The sequence below is a fragment of the Physella acuta genome, unplaced genomic scaffold (assembly GCF_028476545.2).
Source record: "Physella acuta isolate Inbredline_101_S28 unplaced genomic scaffold, ASM2847654v3 ptg000115l, whole genome shotgun sequence".
In the NCBI taxonomy this organism is placed as follows: Eukaryota; Metazoa; Mollusca; class Gastropoda; family Physidae; genus Physella; species Physella acuta.
Window position 1 is genome coordinate 591,301 of NW_026731635.1, and position 24,382 is coordinate 615,682.

General features: G+C 38.3%; 2 protein-coding genes across 3 annotated transcripts in view; both read left to right on the forward strand.

Moving 5' to 3' along the window:
* The first annotated feature begins 905 nt into the window (after nucleotides 1-905).
* LOC131934670 (uncharacterized) lies at nucleotides 906-7,599 on the forward strand. The gene is made up of 5 exons (XM_059290753.1): nucleotides 906-935; nucleotides 4,092-4,469; nucleotides 5,338-5,523; nucleotides 7,155-7,402; nucleotides 7,588-7,599. Exons 2-5 carry the CDS (start codon nucleotides 4,106-4,108, stop codon nucleotides 7,597-7,599), a joined length of 810 nt encoding a protein of 269 aa, XP_059146736.1. The 5' UTR covers nucleotides 906-935; nucleotides 4,092-4,105.
* Nucleotides 7,600-7,839: 240 nt separating this feature from the next.
* The window catches only part of LOC131934649 (phospholipid-transporting ATPase ABCA3), a 31,577-nt gene continuing 15,034 nt past the window's right edge, over nucleotides 7,840-24,382 (forward strand). For both annotated transcript variants that reach the window (XM_059290719.1, XM_059290720.1), the window contains exons 1-15: nucleotides 7,840-8,066; nucleotides 9,946-10,104; nucleotides 10,888-11,057; nucleotides 11,872-11,964; nucleotides 12,295-12,400; nucleotides 13,013-13,170; nucleotides 13,965-14,120; nucleotides 14,774-14,984; nucleotides 17,791-18,040; nucleotides 18,185-18,295; nucleotides 19,105-19,256; nucleotides 19,903-20,021; nucleotides 20,521-20,763; nucleotides 20,860-21,006; nucleotides 21,165-21,371. In XM_059290719.1, the coding sequence (XP_059146702.1) occupies nucleotides 7,844-8,066; nucleotides 9,946-10,104; nucleotides 10,888-11,057; nucleotides 11,872-11,964; nucleotides 12,295-12,400; nucleotides 13,013-13,170; nucleotides 13,965-14,120; nucleotides 14,774-14,984; nucleotides 17,791-18,040; nucleotides 18,185-18,295; nucleotides 19,105-19,256; nucleotides 19,903-20,021; nucleotides 20,521-20,763; nucleotides 20,860-21,006; nucleotides 21,165-21,371 (2,505 nt within the window). In that variant the 5' untranslated portion in view covers nucleotides 7,840-7,843. The remainder of the gene's footprint in view (nucleotides 8,067-9,945; nucleotides 10,105-10,887; nucleotides 11,058-11,871; nucleotides 11,965-12,294; nucleotides 12,401-13,012; nucleotides 13,171-13,964; nucleotides 14,121-14,773; nucleotides 14,985-17,790; nucleotides 18,041-18,184; nucleotides 18,296-19,104; nucleotides 19,257-19,902; nucleotides 20,022-20,520; nucleotides 20,764-20,859; nucleotides 21,007-21,164; nucleotides 21,372-24,382) is intronic.

Here is a 24,382-nt window from a genome sequence, read left to right on the forward strand (position 1 = left end):
TCTGCTCGCCGCACTCTGCACTTTGTGCTCGCCGCACTCTGCACAGGGTAACATTGCTAACAGCTCACTCGTTAACAAACTAGAATAAACTGAGGCCCTTCAAGTAAAAAGTAAAGAATCCTCTGTAAAGTAAAGTTCGTGTGATTCTTGACCTCGGCATATGAAGGGAAGGTGTTGTTAGACTTGTACCACGCCATCAAAATCCTTTGTTGTGTCTAGAAGAGAGAGCACTCTGAGAACAAGTTTTAGTCCGAAGCCACCTACCACCCACTACCCCACCCACCACCCACTACCCCACCCACCACCCACTACCCCACCCACCACCCACTACCCCACCCACCACCCACTACCCCACCTATCACCCACTACCCCACCATGGTTGGCACATCTACCATGTCCGCGAAATCATCCAACTGCGACTGCTGAAAAAGGGATACTTCAAAATTCACCACCAAATTCATCTGTAGTCATGTAACGAGGTGTATGTCATTCCGTGCAGGCGATGATGTGACATTCATTAGATGAAACAAATTTAGACACATGTGTGTGACAAGGTCAACCAACATCTAAGACAGTCTTCACCTTTGTAAAAAAACAAATGTAATAAGACAAAACGCAATATTTAAACAGATTAGCGTGACCATTGTCCAATACGGCCAACATTTTAAAACACGACTAAACACGAAAACAAGCGTTTTATCTTGATTAAGTCAATAGATTAGCTTGTACTCAGAGGGAAAAGCAAAAAGTATCAACTACTGTGTAGGCATATGATACTGATAGTACTATATCGGCGCGATTTTAATGTGAGGGTGCGTTTACTTGTGAAAACCCGTCTAGCACCGAACTTGAACACAATGTTCAGATACCATTGAAAAGAAGATTCGTTATTGTAATCTTTGAATGTGACAAATTCTTTTATTTGGATTCGACTTGTTGGTATTTTATACTTTTGTAACACATTATAGTTGGCCATTTTGCGAGAGTTAATTTTATTATTAAACCGTTGGTCTATTATAAAAAAAACAACAACAACACGTTCGAGGCTGATTTAAAGCTGCGTGACATGGCGAAAATCATCGGAAAGTGGGTACTGGTAGTGGCCCACTACCGTAGTGGCAGATCTACAGTCTAAACTTAGATCCTACAACAATAAGAATGTTTGAAGTTATCTTTCTGCGAGTGTTACAAGTGTTTCTATAACTTTCTTGGGGGGGGGGGGGAGGCACAAGCAATTAAATTTCCCGGATGGGGGAGGGGGGGGGGCGGCGGACGTGCTCCGGGCAGTGTTTCTTTCAGACATCTGTTAGGGATATAGCGCTTAACTGCTAACAGGAAACCCTCGAGTTCGAATCCGGGTTCAAGTCAGTACATCATCATTGCGTCCACCCAGCTCTGATGGGTACCTAACTCATGTTAGGGAAAGTAAAGGCGGCTGGGCATAGTGTTGACCACTGTATCCCTTCATTTGCCAAGGTCACAGAAACAATGAACTCACTTCACTTGCCCCGTGGACCGTCGTCGGGGGGGGGGGGGGTGGCACTATTGTGTACATGGAACTCCTTTCCCAAAAGGGTGTAAGATCGAGGTACGAATTGATTTCTACAGTGATCTTAGCTCCAGACTGCTTGATCGACATTTCGCTTTGTACGATCATTCGTGTTAGTCTGGTTCAGAGTTTCTTTCAGGCATCTATTCTGAACGTGACACTGGTCTGCTTGTATATGAAAGTAACGTGGGAAGTAGTCTTTTAAGACCAGATAACAGTGGACTTAAAATACCTCCCAGCAGTAGCCGACTGGTACAGTTAAATAAACACTAAATAATTCACAATAGCCGACTGATAGGAACTTCCCATACTTTCCAGCTATTGGTACGCTGTAATAATTTCCAGCAATAGCTGCTGGTATAGAGTCCTTTCATATGACGTCACGTCCGTTCGTGATACCTACGCCCGCCGCCACAGTGGTGTACATCAGACGTAAACACAATCAGCTGTTCGCCAGCGCTGGACGTGTTCACCAGCGCTGGACGCGTTCACTGTATGTAAAGAGCCGCACCCGCGGAAAAGGAAAAATACGTTAAAAAACTTGAACTCTTAGGAATTGAAGATCCTTATACTGTTATTGACAGTTTCGTATAAATAAATATGTGGACAAAATTTCTAAATAAAAATACTGTTAGTAATACTGTTTGCGTTTAGAGTTAAAGTAGTCGAATCTGATCAAATGCAGTTTTCGATACTTTGTTTCAGGTAAGGACAGTAAAATAATAAACTCCATTTTAATTATAAAAGATAACTATTAATAAAACAAATATGCTCGACCTTCACAAATACAAATAGTAAAAGACAAAGTCAAAAGTAATAATAAGAATAATAAGATCTAATAGTAGGCCTAATACCTGGCTCCGCTGGGTAGACATAGAATCTAGAATCTACTTCTTTACTTAAATTTAATTACTTTAGATCTACATTCGATTCAAAATACACCCATAATAAATCAAAAGTAGTCATAATAGGCCTAATAAAGCATTTAATTGTCTCTAAGATCTAAAATCTCGCTCTATTATCTTATCATTTTTTTAGCAAACGAAATTTTCTGAAATTCTAGTATGACTAGACTTAGATCTAGAATCTGCTACTTAAATTAAATTGTAAAAACTTTATACAAGCATGTAGTTGATATTATTGTAGTAGAAGGCTTTAATAAATTACTAAGGCCTACCTACTTTGTTGTCTTTTTACAGCAATTTGTATCTGATACTGGACTGAGTTTAATTAAATTCAAATTCATATCTAGTAATTGGTCTACTAAGTTTTTGTAGCCTAGTAGTACAATCTAGATCATACCAGCCAACAACAAATAACCACATTATTATTATTTGGTTAATGATTAGGCTAATTTTAAAAAAAAACCCCACTGTTTATAAAAGAAAAAAATCAAGCTAGAAACATTATAAGTGAGATGGTTTAGAATAATAACAATGGACCCAGTCTACAATTGATACAATTGCAGGTCTACATAGGGCCTACAGTCTAGTAGTTTACAGTAGGCACCTAGTGTGTAGCTAGTATACTAGTGTGTAGCTGTCCAGAGTTAAGATTCTTAATGCCTTAATGCTTTCCCCTGATAAGCCATGTGTGCTATAAATGACATAACATGACACCGAGGTGAGAAGTGTTGAGGGGAGAGCAGTGGGACTTTCCCCTTTGTTCTCCCTGCTGGGCCCTGAGGGTCAAAATTATATAAGAAATACTATCTCTGTGGGGCTGGGTATCACGGAGGTGAGACATTTTCAGGGGAGGGCAGGGCAGACTCCTCTTAGGTTTTATTGTGGGCTAGATACAGGTGGGGGCAGCCATCATGAGGGTTGAACGTCAGTATTAACGTGTCTGATTACTTCCCTGCTGGATTATAAGGGTCTTAAATTGTATAACATGCTACCCAGATTGGTTATTACCCATGGATTATATTAGCCGTTGTAGTGTGGGTTTTGTAGGAGTTAAGTGGTCTCACGTTTGCTACAGTAGATAACCTATAATATATTACTGCATTTGATCAGCTTCGTCTACTTAAACTCTAAACGCAAACGGTATTACTAACAGTATTTTTATTTAGAAATTTCGGCCACATATTTATATTATCCACGAAACTGTCAATAACTGTATAAGGATCTTCAATTCCTAAGAGTTCAAGTTTTTTAACATATTTTTCCTTTTCCGCGGGCGCGATTCTTTACATACGGTGAACACGTTCAGCGCTGGTGAACACGTCCAGCGCTGGCGAACAGCTGATTGTGTTTACGTCTGATGTACACCACTGTGGCGGCGGGCGTAGGTATCACGTGATTTAGGTCACGTGTTTGCAAGGACTCTATAGTCCGGCATTGAGAAAGAACACGCCTCTCACCTTTGTACTAGTGTAGCACATGCCATCGTCACAACTGGCATGCTGTTATGGACCCACCACTCAATACTTGTCATTTTAAAATATAGGCCTTTATCTTTTTCTTCCTCCCCCACCCCCCTCAGGGAGCGGTGCCAATATGGGATCTAACCATTATCTTTTTCTTCCTCCCCCACCCCTCAGGGAGCGGTGCCAATATGGGACCTAACCATTACCGCAACATGTTTGGACAGTTCTACGTTTTACTCTGGAAGAACATTCTGCTTGAGATCCGGAACTGGCCGAGCTTGTCCATCAGCGCCATCTTCTCCTACGTCGTCGTCATCTTCCTCATTCGCTACCTAGACATCACCGACAGGACGCTAGGGGACAGCCGGCACGGCAACGACACCCGGAGCCTCGCGCCCACCCCGGTGGACATTCACCTCAGGTCAAAAGCCTACCCCCCGTATTCGAACATTTTCATCGCCTACGCGCCATCTTGTCCGGCCACGGACGAACTGATGGCTCAGGTGAAAAGGATGCTCATCCGTAACGGCCTGCCGCCCAATGTGTATGACAGTAAGTTGGAGTTATGTTACATGCTAGACAAGACAACTCATGTTTGGATAGCGCATAGAACGTTTCTTTGGGTAACCTTACCGTACGAGATCGTTTTTGTTTAGGATAAAGTTAGAAGTTTTCTTAGGGTTTTGGGTTGTTAATGTGGATATTACGCATTGTGATTGGCTGGGGCATGATAACAAAGAAAGTTAACAATTTTGTTAGCCTAAGGCAATGGCGTATCCAGGAATTGGCTATGGGAGGGGTTTAAATTGTTTCCATATATATATATATATATATATATATATATATATATATATATATATATATATATATATATATATATATATATATATATATATATATATATATATATACATATATATACATATATATATATACATATATATACATATATATATATATATATATATATATATATATATATATATATATATATATATATATATATATATATAGGCTATATATTATAACATATATTGTATTTATTCCGGGAATTATATGTAATCCACCAAGGTGGCAGGGGAAAGGGTACCAAATATGTTGTCAGGGAGAGGGTTAAGAAAGTTACGATGGTATCACAATATTCACATGGGAGGGGTATAGTCCCCTATCCGCCACGTTTCTTACGCCACTGGTTTAAGGTACACACATTGGGATTTGGTTGCGATTTTTAAAACTAGAGATTTGTTTCTTCAACGGTCAATCTTTTTACTTATCCCCAGCTTGGTTTTTGTTAAATTTTTAAAAAAAAATTGTTTCGTCAAGCGTTCAACTTTTTACTTATCCTCAGTTAAATTCTTGTTGAATTTAAAAAAAAAAAATATTTGTTTCGTCAAGAGTTCAACATTTTACTAATCCACAGTTACGTTGTTAAATTTTTATTCCGAGTTCGAGATGGTGGAGTTCGCCACCGACAACCCCGATCAGGTCACCCACGCGTACGCGTTTGATGACGTCATTTACAACTCGACTGAGCTCCCCAAGCGGCTGACGGTCATCATGCGCCCCACACACAGCCCGCTGGATTGGATGGGCATGCAGGATCCAGGTGACGTCACATTGTTTGGCCGATTCCCACTTAACTTAGCCCCCATGTCATCCCATCGTCACGTGACAAGTCGTTATCTAATGCCAGACCGACATCCAATAACGATGTCACAAACGAACACTTTTTCAAGTAGTTTGTACTTTACACTTTGCTACGTCACACTTTCTTAAACACTCATCACTGTGGTCACATACCTTCACATAAGTCCACCCCCTTCTGCTGAGTGTAGGTCTTGTGTGGTCGACCCCTTATAAACTGTATACAGGTCTTAGACCCTCACTCACCACTGCCACATTCCCAATTATCTCACCACTGTCACACTCCCTTTTACCTCACCACTGTCACATTCCTTATTACTTCACCACTATCACATTCCTTATTACCTCACCACTATCACCACTGTCACATTCCCCATTACATCACCACTGTCACATTCCCCATTACCTCACCATTAGTGATTACCACATTCCCCATTACCTCACCACTGTCACATTCCTTATTACCTCACCATTAGTGATTACCACATTCCCCATTACCTCACCACTGTCACATTCCCCATTACCTCACCATTAGTGATTACCACATTCCCCATTACATCACCACTGTCACATTCCCCATTACCTCACCATTAGTGATTACCACATTCCCCATTAACTCACCACTGTCACATTCCTTATTACCTCACCATTAGTGATTACCACATTCCCCATTACATCACCACTGTCACATTCCCCATTACCTCACCATTAGTGATTACCACATTCCCCATTACCTCACCACTGTCACATTCCCCATTACCTCACCATTAGTGATTACCACATTCCCCATTACCTCACCATTACCACATTCCCCATTACCTCACCACTATCACATTCCCATTTACCTCACCACTGTCACATTCCCCATTACCTCACCATTAGTGATTACCACATTCCCCATTACCTCACAACTGTCACATTCCCATTTACCTCGCCACTGTCACATTCCCCATTACCTCACCATTAGTGATTACCACATTCCCCATTACATCACCAATGTCACATTCCCCATTACCTCACCATTAGTGATTACCACATTCCCCATTACATCACCACTGTCACATTCCCCATTACCTCACCATTAGTGATTACCACATTCCCCATTACCTCACCACTGTCACATTCCCCATTACCTCACCATTAGTGATTACCACATTCCCCATTACCTCACCATTACCACATTCCCCATTACCTCACCACTATCACATTCCCATTTACCTCACCACTGTCACATTCCCCATTACCTCACCATTAGTGATTACCACATTCCCCATTACCTCACAACTGTCACATTCCCATTTACCTCGCCACTGTCACATTCCCCATTACCTCACCATTAGTGATTACCACATTCCCCATTACATCACCAATGTCACATTCCCCATTACCTCACCATTAGTGATTACCACATTCCCCATTACATCACCAATGTCACATTCCCCATTACCTCACCATTAGTGATTACCACATTCCCCATTACCTCACCACTGTCACATTGCCCATCACCTCACCACTATCACATTCCCCATTACCTCACACCACCCAGAGTCTATCCATATACACCCACTACATCATGTTTCCTACCCCCACCAGGCTTTGATTCCTCCGGTGAAGTGTACCTGATCAAACTGATCATGGAGGCCTACATCAACAACTGTACCGGGATAGAGAATGATATCACAATCCTCACACAGATGTACCCCGAGAACCCGCCCAGTGACGACCCCTTCCTGACCATGTCCCGCTGCTACAGAATCACAACATTCATGATCCTAGTCAGCGCCATCTCAGTGGCTCGATGTGTGTACCTTCTGGCCAAGGAGAGAGAAAAATGCATTCTGGTGATTTCACGTTTTGTTTCGTTTCTGGAAGATCTAACTCAGGCATTCCTAAATTTTGGAAAATTTACATTTATAACTTTTATACCTGCAATTTGGAGGAAATTATTGCATGATGTATGTGTGTATGTGCGTATACGTGTCTATGTGTGTGATGTAGTAAGAATGCTTTTAGTGTTTTTCTGCAGACAGATATCTAGTAATTCCTTAAAAAAAACAGCATAGAACAGACCAACTGACTAGTAAAAATTGTTGTGAGATGTCTGTGTATTATGTTAATATGTCTGAAATAAGTTTAAGCATTTTGCCTCATATATATTATAACAGTTGTATTTTTAGCACAGCCAATTATTGACCTTGACTGATAGTTTAAATACAAAGCTTAACCCGCTTGAATCTGATGACCTTCACCTTGCACCCCCCCCACAGGCTATATACCAACGAATGGGTGTACGACCTTTCATGTACTGGCTAACATGGTATCTCTGGATCTTTGTCGACCTGTCCATACTGGCCACAGTCTTTGCCACTTCCTTTGTTGTGCCCATGTTGTCCAAGGAAGCCATTTTAAAGAGAACTGATCCCTGGATTGTCTACTTGTTCTTCTACACTTTCTCCTTTAGCCTGGCGTCATTCTGCATTCTGGGTAGTGTGCTACACCCCAGTGGTAAGTCTTATGTGTCCTTGGTAGTGTGCTACACCCCAGTGGTAAGTCTTATGGCATTGTTGGTAGTGTGCTACACCCCAGTGGTAAGTCTTATGGCATTGTTGGTAGTGTGCTACACCCCAGTGGTAAGTCTTATGTGTCCTTGGTAGTGTGCTACACCCCAGTGGTAAGTCTTATGTGTCCTTGGTAGTGTGCTACATCCCAGTGGTAAGTCTTATGGCATTGTTGGTAGTGTGCTACACCCCAGTGGTAAGTCTTATGTGTCCTTGGTAGTATGCTACATCCCAGTGGTAAGTCTTTTGTCATCGGTAGCAGCCACATTAGTAAAGGTTGTTCCATCTTGGTGATAAATTTGATTTTGTTAGTAACATATTGAAGATAAACTAAGAGAGCAATTTAGCCTAGCATCTTTCAAACTGATCCTATTGTCTCTCCCAGCTAAATCCACCACACCTGATCCCATTGTCTCTCCCAGCTAAATCCACCACATCCACCACAGGTGATCTCATTGTCTCTCCCAGCCAAATCCACCATATCCACCACATCTGATCCTATTGTCTCTCCCAGCCAAATCCACCACACCTGATCTCATTGTCTCTCCCAGCCAAATCAACCACACCTGATCCCATTGTCTCTCCCAGCCAAATCCACCACACCTGATCCCATTGTCTCTCCCAGCCAAATCCACCACATCCACCACACCTGATCTCATTGTCTCTCCCAGCCAAATCCACCACACCTGATCCCATTGTCTCTCCCAGCCAAATCCACCACACCTGATCCCATTGTCTCTCCCAGCCAAATCCACCACACCTGATCCCATTGTCTCTCCCAGCCAAATCCACCACACCTGATCCCATTGTCTCTCCCAGCTAAATCCACAACACCTGATCCCATTGTCTCTCCCAGCCAAATCCACCACATCCACCACACCTGATCTCATTGTCTCTCCCAGCCAAATCCACCACACCTGATCCCATTGTCTCTCCCAGCCAAATCCACCACACCTGATCCCATTGTCTCTCCCAGCCAAATCCACCACATCCACCACACCTGATCTCATTGTCTCTCCCAGCTAAATCCACCACACCTGATCCCATTGTCTCTCCCAGCCAAATCCACCATACATGATCCTATTGTCTCTCCCAGCTAAATCCATCACACCTTATCCCATTGTCTCTCCCAGCCAAATCCACCACACCTGATCCCATTGTCTCTCCCAGCCAAATCCACCACACCTGATCCCATTGTCTCTCCCAGCTAAATCCACCACACCTGATCCCATTGTCTCTCCCAGCCAAATCCACCACATCCACCACATGTGATCCCATTGTCTCTCCCAGCTAAATCCACCACACCTTATCCCATTGTCTCTCCCAGCCAAATCCACCACACCTGATCTCATTGTCTCTCCCAGCCAAATCCACCACACCTGATCCCATTGTCTCTCCCAGCCAAATCCACCACACCTGATCCCATTGTCTCTCCCAGCCAAATCCACCACACCTGATCCCATTGTCTCTCCCAGCCAAATCCACCACACCTGATCCCATTGTCTCTCCCAGCTAAATCCACAACACCTGATCCCATTGTCTCTCCCAGCCAAATCCACCACATCCACCACACCTGATCTCATTGTCTCTCCCAGCCAAATCCACCACACCTGATCCCATTGTCTCTCCCAGCCAAATCCACCACACCTGATCCCATTGTCTCTCCCAGCCAAATCCACCACACCTGATCCCATTTTCTCTCCCAGCCAAATCCACCACACCTGATCCCATTGTCTCTCCCAGCCAAATCCACCACACCTGATCCCATTGTCTCTCCCAGCTAAATCCACCACATCCACCACACCTGATCTCATTGTCTCTCACAGCTAAATCCACCACATCGATCACCTGCCTGATCTATGTTTCAAGCATCTTTGTGTCCCGTGTCTTCTTGCCTGGGATGAAGATGAACTACCTCCTTGATATGATCATCAGTGTCAGTCTTCATACAGGCATGAGCACTATGTTCCATTATGAACAATTAGGTATGTGCGGAAACAGCAACAGGAAATTACACATTCAGTCAGCAAAAGATTACATAATACATACATACACAAAATTATATAATAATATGTATATATACATGACTACATAATACACACATACACAAATTTATATAATAATATGTATATATACATGACTACATAATACACACATACACAAAATTATATAATAATATGTATATATACATGACTACATAATACATACATACACAAAATTATATAATAATATGTATATATACATGACTACATAATACACACATACACAAAATTATATAATAATATGTATATATACATGACTACATAATACATACATACACACAATTATTTAATAATATGTATATATATATACATGACTACATAATACATACATACACAAAATTATATACTAATATGTATATATACATGACTACATACATATAAATACATTTTTGTTTTTAGGGATATATATATATATATATATATATATATATATATATATATATATATATATATATATATATATATATATATATATATATATATATATATATATATATATATATATATATATATATATAAATTTATCTATTTATTGAAGTAAAAAACTTATATGGATACAACACCAAACCTTTAAAGCTTTACCAGTCAAAACATGATCATTTAATGGGAAGAAATTTGGATTATTTGAATTAATTTGATCTATCTGGATATAACAACACATGAAATAAAACAATCATTGAACATTGCAAATACTTGTTTTTTATGTGAAAGTAACTGTGTTTTCAGGTGTGGGAATACACAGCTACAACATGTTCTCCTCACGCTACTTAAAGAGTATGTTCTTTATACATAACATATACCTGAGGCTCCTCTCAAGTTTCATCTACCTCCTCCTGGCTTTTCTCTTCTACAACATCATCATCAGGAATAAACCTGTCTGGTTTAAACAAAGTGAGGTAATTATTGGAAGGTCGTTTGTCAGTTAATTCTTTTATTAGTCATCTCAGCTTTCAATATTACAGTTTTAATTTTTTTTTATTAATGTCAGCAATTGGAGGATGGTTCAATTTATCACTCTAGGAGGGTTCAATTTATCACAAGAAGGGTTCAATCTATCACAAGAAGGGTTCAATCTATCACAAGAAGGGTTCAATCTATCACAAGAAGGGTTCAATCTATCACAAGAAGGGTTCAATCTATCACAAGAAGGGTTCAATCTATCACAAGAAGGGTTCAATCTATCACAAGAAGGGTTCAATCTATCACAAGAAGGGTTCAATCTATCACAAGAAGGGTTCAATCTATCACAAGAAGGGTTCAATCTATCACAAGAAGGGTTCAATCTATCACAAGGAGGGTTCAATCTATCACAAGAAGGGTTCAATCTATCACAAGAAGGGTTCAATCTATCACAAGAAGGGTTCAATCTATCACAAGAAGGGTTCAATCTATCACAAGGAGGGTTCAATCTATCACAAGAAGGGTTCAATCTATCACAAGAAGGGTTCAATTTATCTCAAGGAGGGTTCAATTTATCTCAAAGACGGTTCAATTTATCACTTACGAGGGTTCAATTTATCACTTTAAGAGGGTTTAATTTATCACCTAAGGTGCATTAAATTATTCACTTAATGGTTTAATCAATGAGTATAGATAGTCAATAAGTGGGGGTTCAGCTCCAAAGTTTTCTAGAGTGGCTATGTTAACATGAGAAAATAAGACATATTTTAAAAACATGGTGGCTTAAGTTATTTAAATATTTGTCATCAGAATCATAAACAGGAGTTGTCTGAAGACAAATTTGTCAACCCAAATTTTCACGAAGATCAAACTGAACTCTCACCTAGTATCAAGCTTGAAAAGGTTTTCTTTTTATTGACATCATTTCTTTTATCTTCTCCTTGTTCTTATTCAACCATTTCGTTTTTCTGACTAAATAAGTAACAACTTTTTCTTTTAGTTATGGTATTTAGTTCTTTTCAAATCCAGTTCAAGTCAGTAGAATGTCTCTGGGTCTACTCTACTTCATCTGTGTCTTGGGCACAAGAGGAAAAAGATGATTTATTTCTTGAAGAAAACAATCATTAATTCTGAAATATATTTAACCAGATCATTGCTTATTTTAGCTATTTGAATATAAACATTTGTATCCATGAATCACATCAATTTAGACCCTAATTAATCTGCAAACAGATCAGCAATTCATTTATGATCAATGTTTCAATGGATATGTATGAGAACCAAGTGACAGCACTAATTAGCAACAGTGGAAGACTTCATCTGACGGACGTATTTAAAGGTGAGTCACCATGTTTGAATCCATGCCACAAGCTTGTAGGTTACTAATGTTCTATCAATATTGGTGGAATCAATTTTCCAGCGGGTAGGATGCTAGTAAAAGTATGAATTCCATTGGACAATGGTAAAAGTATGAATTCCATTGGACACTGGTAAAGTATGAATTCCATTGGACAATGGTAAAAGTATGAATTCCATTGAACAATGGTAAAAGTATGAATTCCATTGGACAATGGTAAAAGTATGAATTCCATTGGACAATGGTAAAAGTATGAATTCCATTGGACAATGGTAAAAGTATGAATTCCATTGGACACTGAGAGTTTAGGATAGAGAAGAGCATGTCAGTAAAGAAGAGAGTGTAGGAGTGTGTGGTTTACAGATAGACAAGCCAGGTTTAGAAGCTGAAGTATTTTAAAATTTTAGGGTATTAAAGATATAAAAAGATGATCTTGAATCAAGTTTTTAAAATTTAATTTGCTTAGCAGTCTATCCAGTAAAAGTAAGTCTATAATTTCTTTGACTCATATAGAGATTGGGTTAATAAAAACAACTAGTTTAACCTAATAGGCTGAGTGAGATTTTAATTTGGCTGTCATTATGTTTATTTAAGGTCAGGTCAAAGTAGAGCAGGGAAGAATATTAGTGTATGGTTTGGACCTCAACAACGATCTTAAGCAGATTCGAAAAACAACTGGAATTTGTACCAAAAGCATCACAAATTTGTATAGGAAATTGACAGTCAAGGAAAATTTAAGTTTGTTTACAAAGGTATTTTCTAGATGAACCAAAGCTTTTAAATCTTTTCAATCTGGCATTGTTTTGGGAGGTAGAATTCGGTGAAGCTTTTTTTTTTGGGGGGAGGGGGGGGGAAGGAAGTTGCTGTAAAGCTAATTGCCTAAGGACCAGTTACCTTATGGCCACTTGCCTGAAAATTTTGTTTGTTTTCCATACGCAACTGAGATATCATTCACATGTTTGTTTTCCCTACACAGTTAAAGTATTACTTTAATCTTGTGTTTTCCCTACACAGTTGAAGTATTACTTTAATCATGTGTTTTCCCTACACAGTTGAAGTATTACTTTAATCATGTGTTTTCCCTACTCATTTGAAGTATTACTTTAATCATGTGTTTTCCCTACACAGTTGAAGTATTACTTTAATCATGTGTTTTCCCTACACAGTTGAAGTATTACTTTAATCTTGTGTTTTCCCTACTCATTTGAAGTATTACTTTAATCATGTGTTTTCCCTACTCATTTGAAGTATTAATTTAATCATGTGTTTTCCCTACTCATTTGAAGTATTACTTTAATCATGTGTTTTCCCTACTCATTTGAAGTATTACTTTAATCACATGTTTTCCCTAAACAGTTGAAGTATTACTTTAATCATGTGTTTTCCCAACTCATTTGAAGTATTACTTGAATCATGTGTTTTCCTTACTCATTTGAAGTATTACTTTAATCATGTGTTTTCCCTACTCATTTGAAGTATTACTTGAATCATGTGTTTTCCCTACTCATTTGAAGTATTACTTGAATCATGTGTTTTCCCTACACAGTTAAAGTATTACTGCCAGGATGCAGAAATGACCAAAGTAGAAGATATTGCAGCTAAATTCAAGTTACATAAATTGTTACATATACCCCTTACTGACCTTAAGTCATCTGAAATTAGAATGTTGCAAATAGCTCTTGCATTCATTGGGCACAACAAGGTAGGTTAGCTAATCAAGTTTACATTAATGATTTAATTATATCAGTTAATCAAGTTTACATTATTGATTTAATTATATTAGTTAATCAAGCTTATAATATTGATTTGTTGATGTCAATTAATGAAACCTACCATATTAATTTGAGCAAGATATTTAATCAATCTTACAATGTAGATTAATTAATGCTAGTTAATCAAGCTTTCAATATTAATTACTAGCTAATTAGAAGTAATTTTTTATTCTGTAAAGTGAGTGAACTATCTAACAGGGATGTGTAATCTAATCAATGTTTGAATTTATGAATGTATTATTGTGGTGTTGTTCCAGACACATTTTTAAATACTGCATTTAATACATTTTAAAATAGTTTTAATCTATAATTTATTTTTAAAGGCATTCAAAAGTCTATTGTACACTAGATGTAAACAATTAGACTTTCTAAAATATCTATTGAGGTTACCAAACTGGATTGTTTTACTTCTACAAGAGATTAGGCCTAAAACTTCTTCTTGTTAAACAGTGGAGCCCACAACTGCTCTCCTGCTAGTCTAGAATTATGTAAGATAGAGCCATGCCACAGGTGAACTCTACTCCACCTGCACTATTGACTGTCTTGTCAGAAATTGCAATTTTTATTGGATCTCTTTATTCAGGTCATTATACTGGAGGAGCCATTCACAAACCTGGAGCCGGGCCACTGCCTGCGGCTGTGTAACATCATCAGCAGTGAGAAGGTGGATAAAACAATTCTTCTGCTGGTTCACAGTCTGGAACATGTAGAACTGACTGCAGACGTGCTGGCCTTTTTCATGGCCAAACATCTCATTTGTTCAGGAAGTGCTAATTTTTTACGTGTTCTTTTAGGTAACTATTACAAACATTTTTTTTTTCAATTAAAAAAACCATTAAAATATTAACTCATGAGATATTTATTTCAATTTCTCCAAACATTTTTTTTATTGAAAAAAAAATAATTAAATAATAAAAGATCTCAAAAAAAAATTAATTTTAATTACTTCAAACATATCTTTTTTTTTTCGATTTAAAAAATGTAAATATAAAGTTATGCTCATAAGATAGTTACATATATCCCCAGGTGCAGGGTACTACCTCACCATAACACTAGAACCTCACCTTAATTGGTTACATCTATCCCTAGGTGCTGGGTACTACCTCACCATAACACTAGAACCTCACCTTAATTAGTTACATCTATCCCCAGGTGCTGGGTACTACCTCACCATAACACTAGAACCTCACCTTAATTGGTTACATCTATCCCCAGGTGCAGGGTACTACCTCACCATAACACTAGAATCTCACCTTAATTGGTTACATCTATCCCCAGGTGCAGGGTACTACCTCACCATAACACTAGAACCTCACCTTAATTGGTTACATCTATACCCAGGTGCAGGGTACTACCTCACCATAACACTAGAACCTCACCTTAATTAGTTACATCTATCCCCAGGTGCAGGGTACTACCTCACCATAACACTAGAACCTCACCTTAACTTGTTACATCTATCCCCAGGTGCAGGGTACTACCTCACCATAACACTAGAACCTCACCTTTTGTTACATCTATCCCCAGGTGCTGGGTACTACCTCACCATAACACTAGAACCTCACCTTAACTTGCTACATCTATCCCCAGGTGCAGGGTATTACCTCACCATAACACTAGAACCTCACCTTAATTGGTTACATCTATCCCCAGGTGCAGGGTACTACCTCACCATAACACTAGAACCTCACCTTAATTGGTTACATCTATCCCCAGGTGCTGGGTACTACCTCACCATAACACTAGAACCTCACCTTAATTGGTTACATCTATCCCCAGGTGCACTGTACTACCTCACCATAACACTAGAACCTCACCTTAATTGGTTACATCTATCCCCAGGTGCACTGTACTACCTCACCATAACACTAGAACCTCACCTTAATTGGTTACATCTATCACTAGGTGCTGGGTACTACCTCACCATAACACTAGAACCTCACCTTAATTGGTTACATATATCCCCAGGTGCTGGGTACTACCTCACCATAACACTAGAACCTCACCTTAATTGGTTACATATATCCCCAGGTGCTGGGTACTACCTCACCATAACACTAGAACCTCACCTTAATTGGTTACATCTATCCCCAGGTGCACTGTACTACCTCACCATAACACTAGAACCTCACCTTAATTGGTTACATCTATCCCCAGGTGCACTGTACTACCTCACCATAACACTAGAACCTCACCTTAATTGGTTACATATATCCCCAGGTGCTGGGTACTACCTCACCATAACACTAGAACCTCACCTTAACTTGCTACATCTATCTCCAGGTGCAGGGTACTACCTCACCATAACACTAGAACCTCACCTTAATTGGTTACATCTATCCCCAGGTGCAGGGTACTACCTCACCATAACACTAGAACCTCACCTTAATTGGTTACATCTATACCCAGGTGCAGGGTACTACCTCACCATAACACTAGAACCTCACCTTAATTAGTTACATCTATCCCCAGGTGCAGGGTACTACCTCACCATAACACTAGAACCTCACCTTAACTTGTTACATCTATCCCCAGGTGCAGGGTACTACCTCACCATAACACTAGAACCTCACCTTTTGTTACATCTATCCCCAGGTGCTGGGTACTACCTCACCATAACACTAGAACCTCACCTTAACTTGCTACATCTATCCCCAGGTGCAGGGTATTACCTCACCATAACACTAGAACCTCACCTTAATTGGTTACATCTATCCCCAGGTGCAGGGTACTACCTCACCATAACACTAGAACCTCACCTTAATTGGTTACATCTATCCCCAGGTGCTGGGTACTACCTCACCATAACACTAGAACCTCACCTAAATTGGTTACATCTATCCCCAGGTGCACTGTACTACCTCACCATAACACTAGAACCTCACCTTAATTGGTTACATCTATCCCCAGGTGCACTGTACTACCTCACCATAACACTAGAACCTCACCTTAATTGGTTACATATATCCCCAGGTGCTGGGTACTACCTCACCATAACACTAGAACCTCACCTTAACTTGCTACATCTATCTCCAGGTGCAGGGTACTACCTCACCATAGCACTAGAACCTCACCTTAATTGGTTACATCTATCCCCAGGTGCAGGGTACTACCTCACCATAACACAAGAACCTCACCTTAATTGGTTACATCTATCCCCAGGTGCTGGGTACTACCTCACCATAACACTAGAACCTCACCTTAATTGGTTACATCTATCCCCAGGTGCTGGGTACTACCTCACCATAACACTAGAACCTCACCTTAATTGGTTACATCTATCCCCAGGTGCTGGGTACTACCTCACCATAACACTAGAACCTCACCTTAATTGGTTACATCTATCCCCAGGTGCAGGGTACTACCTCACCATAACACTAGAACCTCACCTTTTGCTACATCTATCCCCAGGTGCAGGGTACTACCTCACCATAACACTAGAACCTCACCTTAACTTGCTACATCTATCCCCAGGTGCAGGGTACTACCTCACCATAACACTAGAACCTCACCTTAATTGGTTACATCTATCCCCAGGTGCAGGGTACTACCTCACCATAACACTAGAACCTCACCTTAATTGGTTACATCTATCCCCAGGTGCTGGGTACTACCTCACCATAACACTAGAACCTCAACGTCGCAGTGATCGTGTGAAACAAGTTGTGGTGACGTACATTCCAGAAACTGTCATTCTCGAGGAGTATGAAAACACAGTCATCTTTCTGCTGTCACTCAACCAGACAGAAAACTTCTACAACCTCTTCTCTGTTTTGGACACCTATAAAAAGGAGCTTTTTATTGCTAATTATAGCATCGATGCTAAAACTCTGGATGAGGCTTTTTCTCGGTATGTTTGACCTGTGGTTCATCAACCTCATATGGCGAGGCTGATCATTCTTGCTGTCACTCTGTATGTATGTATATCTCTTTAGGATATATATGCATGAGATGAAGTAGCATGGCTTACAGTGTGAAGATTATCTTGTCCTAGATTGCACAAATGTGGTCTTCAGGATACATGGGAGACCTTTAAATCTGATACAAGTTTAAGCATCCCCAACCAACTGACTTCTGTCATACAGAGGGATAGAATGAAGAGCATGTAAGTAACCCTCCTACACTCATTCTTGGGCCAATAGAGGCTATTTTGTCAATGATTCAGATTAATAGTTCTTGTGTTTACATTGTCTATTTAGTCAATGATTCAGATTCATAGTTGTGTTCACGCTGTCTATTTAGTCAATGATTCAGATTCATAGTTGTGTTCACGCTGTCTATTTAGTCAATGATTCAGAATCATAGTTGTGTTCACGCTGTCTATTTAGTCAATGATTCAGATTCATAGTTGTGTTCACGCTGTCTATTTAGTCAATGATTCAGATTCATAGTTTTTGTGTTTACATTGTCTATTTAGTCAATGATTCAGATTCATAGTTGTGTTCACACTGTCTATTTAGTCAATGATTCAGATTCATAGTTGTGTCCACGCTGTCTATTTAGTCAATGATTCAGATTCATAGTTTTGGTGTTTACATTGTCTATTTAGTCAATGATTCAGATTCATAGTTGTGTTCACGCTGTCTATTTAGTCAATGATTCAGATTGATAGTTCTTGTGTTTACATTGTCTATTTAGTCAATGATTCAGATTGATAGTTGTGTTCACGCTGTCTATTTAGTCAATGATTCAGATTGATAGTTCTTGTGTTTACATTGTCTATTTAGTCAATGATTCAGATTGATAGTTGTGTTCACGCTGTCTATTTAGTCAATGATTCAGATTGATAGTTCTTGTGTTTACATTGTCTATTTAGTCAATGATTCAGATTGATAGTTGTGTTCACGCTGTCTATTTAGTCAATGATTCAGATTGATAGTTCTTGTGTTTACATGGTCTAATGTTCATCTCTAGGTGTGAGATTCTACAAACTGATGGTGCAGATGCTGCCGCAGAGAGGGCAAAAGGATCCCCCATTGATGATGAGATCGTTTTTGTGGCTGGTCAAGACACTGAACAAGAAGATAGGTTGGCCATTTGTAAAAAACTTATCTCGAAAGTTAAAGGTATGACAATAGTGAGGGTTTAAAGAATTGTGCTGTAGGGTTTAAAGAATTGTGTTGTAGATTTTAAAGGATTGTGTTGTAGTTTTTAAAGGTTGGTGTAGGGTTTAAAGGATTGTGTTGCAGGGTTTAAAGGATTGTGTTGTAGGGTGGTCTGACCCCTGAAATTTGTGGGGTTTTAGGATGTGGGTGTGTGTGGTCAGACCCCTGAAATTTGTGGGGTTTTAGGATGTGTGTGTGGACTGACCCCTGACATTTGTGGGGTTTTGGGGTGTGTGTGGTCAGACCCCTGAAATTTGTGGTGGTTTTAGGATATGTGTGTGGTCTGAACCCTGAAATGTGTGGGGTTTAGTGTGTGTGTGGTCTGACAAGTTTACAAAAAAGCATTTGTGTATTCTGCTAATTAGAGTTCTGCTAATTAGAGTTCTGCTAATTTCTTGCAACTAAGAGCCATGAGTTGACCCACCCCTCTCTTATAGCCTCTCTACACCTAATCCAAGCCAATTAAATAACAGTGTTAAGTTTTTTTTTTTGTAAAATAAAAGATAAATAGTTTCAATCAAGTATTTATGCAACTTAAATATATATTAATAATTAGACTAACATTTTATTTATCCCCAGCTTTTACTAAACTGCTTTTTCCCCCCAGAATTGAATCAGCAAAAACTGAAAGGATTCCCTCTTTTATATGCCCAGGCTTACGCCATGCTACACATCAAAATGATCTTTAGCACCAGCAACTTAGTAATTCTAACAGAGTTGATTCAGGTTCCGTAGGCTACTACAATCATATTCTTTTTTAATATTAACTTCTAGTAAAAATTAAGGAATTAAAATAATTAATTTTTGATAAATATATATTCTGAAGTAATAAAAGTGATTTAGAAAATGGTGGTCAACTAATTATAACGAGACCTTATTCTTGGTTTAGTGTGATTTAAAAAATGGTGGTTAACTAATTCTAACGAGACCTTATTTTTGGTTTAGTGTGATTTAAAAAATGGTGGTTAACTAATTCTAACGAGACCTTATTTTTGGTTTAGTGTGATTTAAAAAATAATGGTTAACTAGTTATAACGAGACCTTATTCTTGGTTTAGTGTGATTTAAAAAATGGTGGTTAACTAATTCTAACGAGACCTTATTCTTGGTTTAGTGTGATTTAAAAAATAATGGTTAACTAGTTATAACGAGACCTTATTCTTGGTTTAGTGTGATTTAAAAAATGGTGGTTAACTAATTCTAACGAGACCTTATTCTTGGTTTAGTGGATCTTTATCTTCCTCCTGGCCTTCCTGTCGTGCGAGATTGAAGTGCACTCCACCTCCTATCAAGAGGTTGAGATCAGCTCTCACACTGCTGCCATCTTCCATCCCATCATCACTGTCACAGAAGGCCACAGTAGGTCAGAAAAAACCAAGAAATTAGCCGACATTTTCGTTGAGAATTTTATAATGGGGCAGACTCATAAGCTGGACCGTGATTTTTTATTGCAGTATGATATTGCCAAGGCGAGTCAAATATTTTTTCAATTACATTTTTATCTTGAAAATAATCTAAATTTGTACTTTATTTTTTAAGATGTGCCATTTTTATTGTGCCAACAGGAACCTATGTATCAAATCCTAGATAACATAAATTTGCGCAACAAGCAACCACATTTCGGAGTTGAGTTTTTAAACATTGCAAACCTGTCTGCCATTGCATGGTATTCAGGAAATGCCGATGAAAGACTTGGCAAGCTGCCTTTGTCTGTAAGTTATAGGTTTACCCAACAAAAGTTAAAATCAGATTTTTACATTATTTTAAAAAATAATTTATGATTTATATAATAATCTCTGACGATTTTTCCAGCGTGATTCAAACTGTTCAAGAGTACAATAAAAAAAAAATGAATACAATTTTATTCCAGGTGGTGGCAGTACTCAATACATTTCTGACCTACCTAATGGGCAATCAATACTCAATGAAGTTAAAACTACTACCTATAAAAAGACTGGACACAATAGAGGCTAAGAATTTCCAAAACCATGTTTATTATGACATAACGCATCACAGTGTTCTTCTAATGATCATTGCCCTGTCTGTCATTCCATACAACTTAGTTTTAGAAAGAGAGGTAATTATCTCATTTTAAATTATCAAAATTTTTAAAAATTTCGGCTTCAGTTAGTTAGGTAAACCTAATCATGAATTATAATAGGGGTTGCGATCACAATGAATGGCTATTGTATATTTCACAAAGGATTGCATCTGTCTCTGGGTAGAATTAGTTCAATTAGAGATAGTATATTTCAGAAAGAATTGCATCTGTCTCTGGGTAGAATTAGTTCAATTAGAGATTGTATATTTCAGAAAGAATTGCATCTGTCTCTGAGTAGTGTTAGTTCAGTTAGAGATTGTATATTTCAGAAAGGATTGCATCTGTCTCTGAGTAGTGTTAGTTCAATTAGAGATTGTATATTTCAGAAAGAATTGCATCTGTCTCTGAGTAGTGTTAGTTCAGTTAGAGATTGTATATTTCAGAAAGAATTGCATCTGTCTCTGGGTAGAATTAGTTCAATTAGAGATTGTATATTTCAGAAAGAATTGCATCTGTCTCTGGGTAGAATTAGTTCAATTAGAGATTGTATATTTCAGAAAGAATTGCATCTGTCTCTGGGTAGAATAAGTTCAATTAGAGATAGTATATTTCAGAAAGAATTGCATCTGTCTCTGGGTAGAATTAGTTCAATTAGAGATAGTATATTTCAGAAAGGATTGCATCTGTCTCTGAGTAGTGTTAGTTCAATTAGAGATTGTATATTTCAGAAAGAATTGCATCTGTCTCTGAGTAGTGTTAGTTCAGTTAGAGATTGTATATTTCAGAAAGGATTGCATCTGTCTCTGAGTAGTGTTAGTTCAGTTAGAGATTGTATATTTCAGAAAGGATTGCATCTGTCTCTGAGTAGTATTAGTTCAGTTAGAGATTGTATATTTCAGAAAGGATTGCATCTGTCTCTGAGTAGTGTTAGTTCAGTTAGAGATTGTATATTTCAGAAAGGATTGCATCTGTCTCTGAGTAGTGTTAGTTCAGTTAGAGATTGTATATTTCAGAAAGGATTGCATCTGTCTCTGAGTAGTGTTAGTTCAGTTAGAGATTGTATATTTCAGAAAGGATTGCATCTGTCTCTGAGTAGTGTTAGTTCAGTTAGAGATTGTATATTTCAGAAAGGATTGCATCTGTCTCTGAGTAGTGTTAGTTCAATTAGAGATTGTATATTTCAGAAAGAATTGCATCTGTCTCTGAGTAGTGTTAGTTCAGTTAGAGATTGTATATTTCAGAAAGGATTGCATCTGTCTCTGAGTAGTGTTAGTTCAGTTAGAGATTGTATATTTCAGAAAGGATTGCATCTGTCTCTGAGTAGTGTTAGTTCAGTTAGAGATTGTATATTTCAGAAAGGATTGCATCTGTCTCTGAGTAGTGTTAGTTCAGTTAGAGATTGTATATTTCAGAAAGGATTGCATCTGTCTCTGAGTATTGTTAGTTCAGTTAGAGATTGTATATTTCAGAAAGGATTGCATCTGTCTCTGAGTAGTGTTAGTTCAGTTAGAGATTTTATATTTCAGAAAGGATTGCATCTGTCTCTGAGTAGTGTTAGTTCAATTAGAGATTGTATATTTCAGAAAGAATTGCATCTGTCTCTGAGTAGTGTTAGTTCAGTTAGAGATTGTATATTTCAGAAAGGATTGCATCTGTCTCTGAGTAGTGTTAGTTCAGTTAGAGATTGTATATTTCAGAAAGGATTGCACATGTCTCTGAGTAGTATTAGTTCAGTTAGAGATTGTATATTTCAGAAAGAATTGCATCTGTCTCTGAGTAGTGTTAGTTCAGTTAGAGATTGTATATTTCAGAAAGGATTGCATCTGTCTCTGAGTAGTGTTAGTTCAGTTAGAGATTGTATATTTCAGAAAGGATTGCATCTGTCTCTGAGTAGTGTTAGTTCAGTTAGAGATTGTATATTTCAGAAAGGATTGCATCTGTCTCTGAGTAGTGTTAGTTCAGTTAGAGATTGTATATTTCAGAAAGGATTGCACATGTCTCTGAGTAGTATTAGTTCAGTTAGAGATTGTATATTTCAGAAAGAATTGCATCTGTCTCTGAGTAGTGTTAGTTCAGTTAGAGATTGTATATTTCAGAAAGGATTGCATCTGTCTCTGAGTAGTGTTAGTTCAATTAGAGATTTTATATTTCAGAAAGGATTGCATCTGTCTCTGAGTAGTGTTAGTTCAGTTAGAGATTGTATATTTCAGAAAGGATTCTTTCTGTCTCTGAGTAGTGTTAGTTCAATTAGAGATTTTATATTTCAGAAAGGATTGCATCTGTCTCTGAGTAGTGTTAGTTCAGTTAGAGATTGTATATTTCAGAAAGGATTGCATCTGTCTCTGAGTAGTGTTAGTTCAATTAGAGATTTTATATTTCAGAAAGGATTGCATCTGTCTCTGAGTAGTGTTAGTTCAATTAGAGATTGTATATTTCAGAAAGAATTGCATCTGTCTCTGAGTAGTATTAGTTCAATTAGAGATTGTATATTTCAGAAAGGATTGCACATGTCTCTGAGTAGTATTAGTTCAGTTAGAGATTGTATATTTCAGAAAGGATTGCATCTGTCTCTGAGTAGTGTTAGTTCAGTTAGAGATTGTATATTTCAAAAAGGATTGCATCGGTCTCTGAGTAGTGTTAGTTCAGTTAGAGATTGTATATTTCAGAAAGGATTGCACATGTCTCTGAGTAGTATTAGTTCAGTTAGAGATTGTATATTTCAGAAAGAATTGCATCTGTCTCTGAGTAGTGTTAGTTCAGTTAGAGATTGTATATTTCAGAAAGGATTGCATCTGTCTCTGAGTAGAGTTAGTTCAATTAGAGATTTTATATTTCAGAAAGGATTGCATCTGTCTCTGAGTAGTGTTAGTTCAGTTAGAGATTGTATATTTCAGAAAGGATTGCATCTGTCTCTGAGTAGTGTTAGTTCAATTAGAGATTTTATATTTCAGAAAGGATTGCATCTGTCTCTGAGTAGTGTTAGTTCAGTTAGAGATTGTATATTTCAGAAAGGATTGCATCTGTCTCTGAGTAGTGTTAGTTCAGTT

What these genes read in the sequence shown, in the direction of transcription:
- LOC131934670 (XM_059290753.1), top strand. Translation starts at nt 4,106, where the DNA reads ATGGGACCTAACCATTACCGCAACATGTTTGGACAGTTCTACGTTTTA. An exon ending in GCCGCCCAATGTGTATGACA is followed by an intron (nt 4,470 to 5,337) that starts GTAAGTTGGAGT and finishes ACTAATCCACAG; the next exon opens with TTACGTTGTTAAATTTTTAT. An exon ending in GATGGGCATGCAGGATCCAG is followed by an intron (nt 5,524 to 7,154) that starts GTGACGTCACAT and finishes TACCCCCACCAG; the next exon opens with GCTTTGATTCCTCCGGTGAA.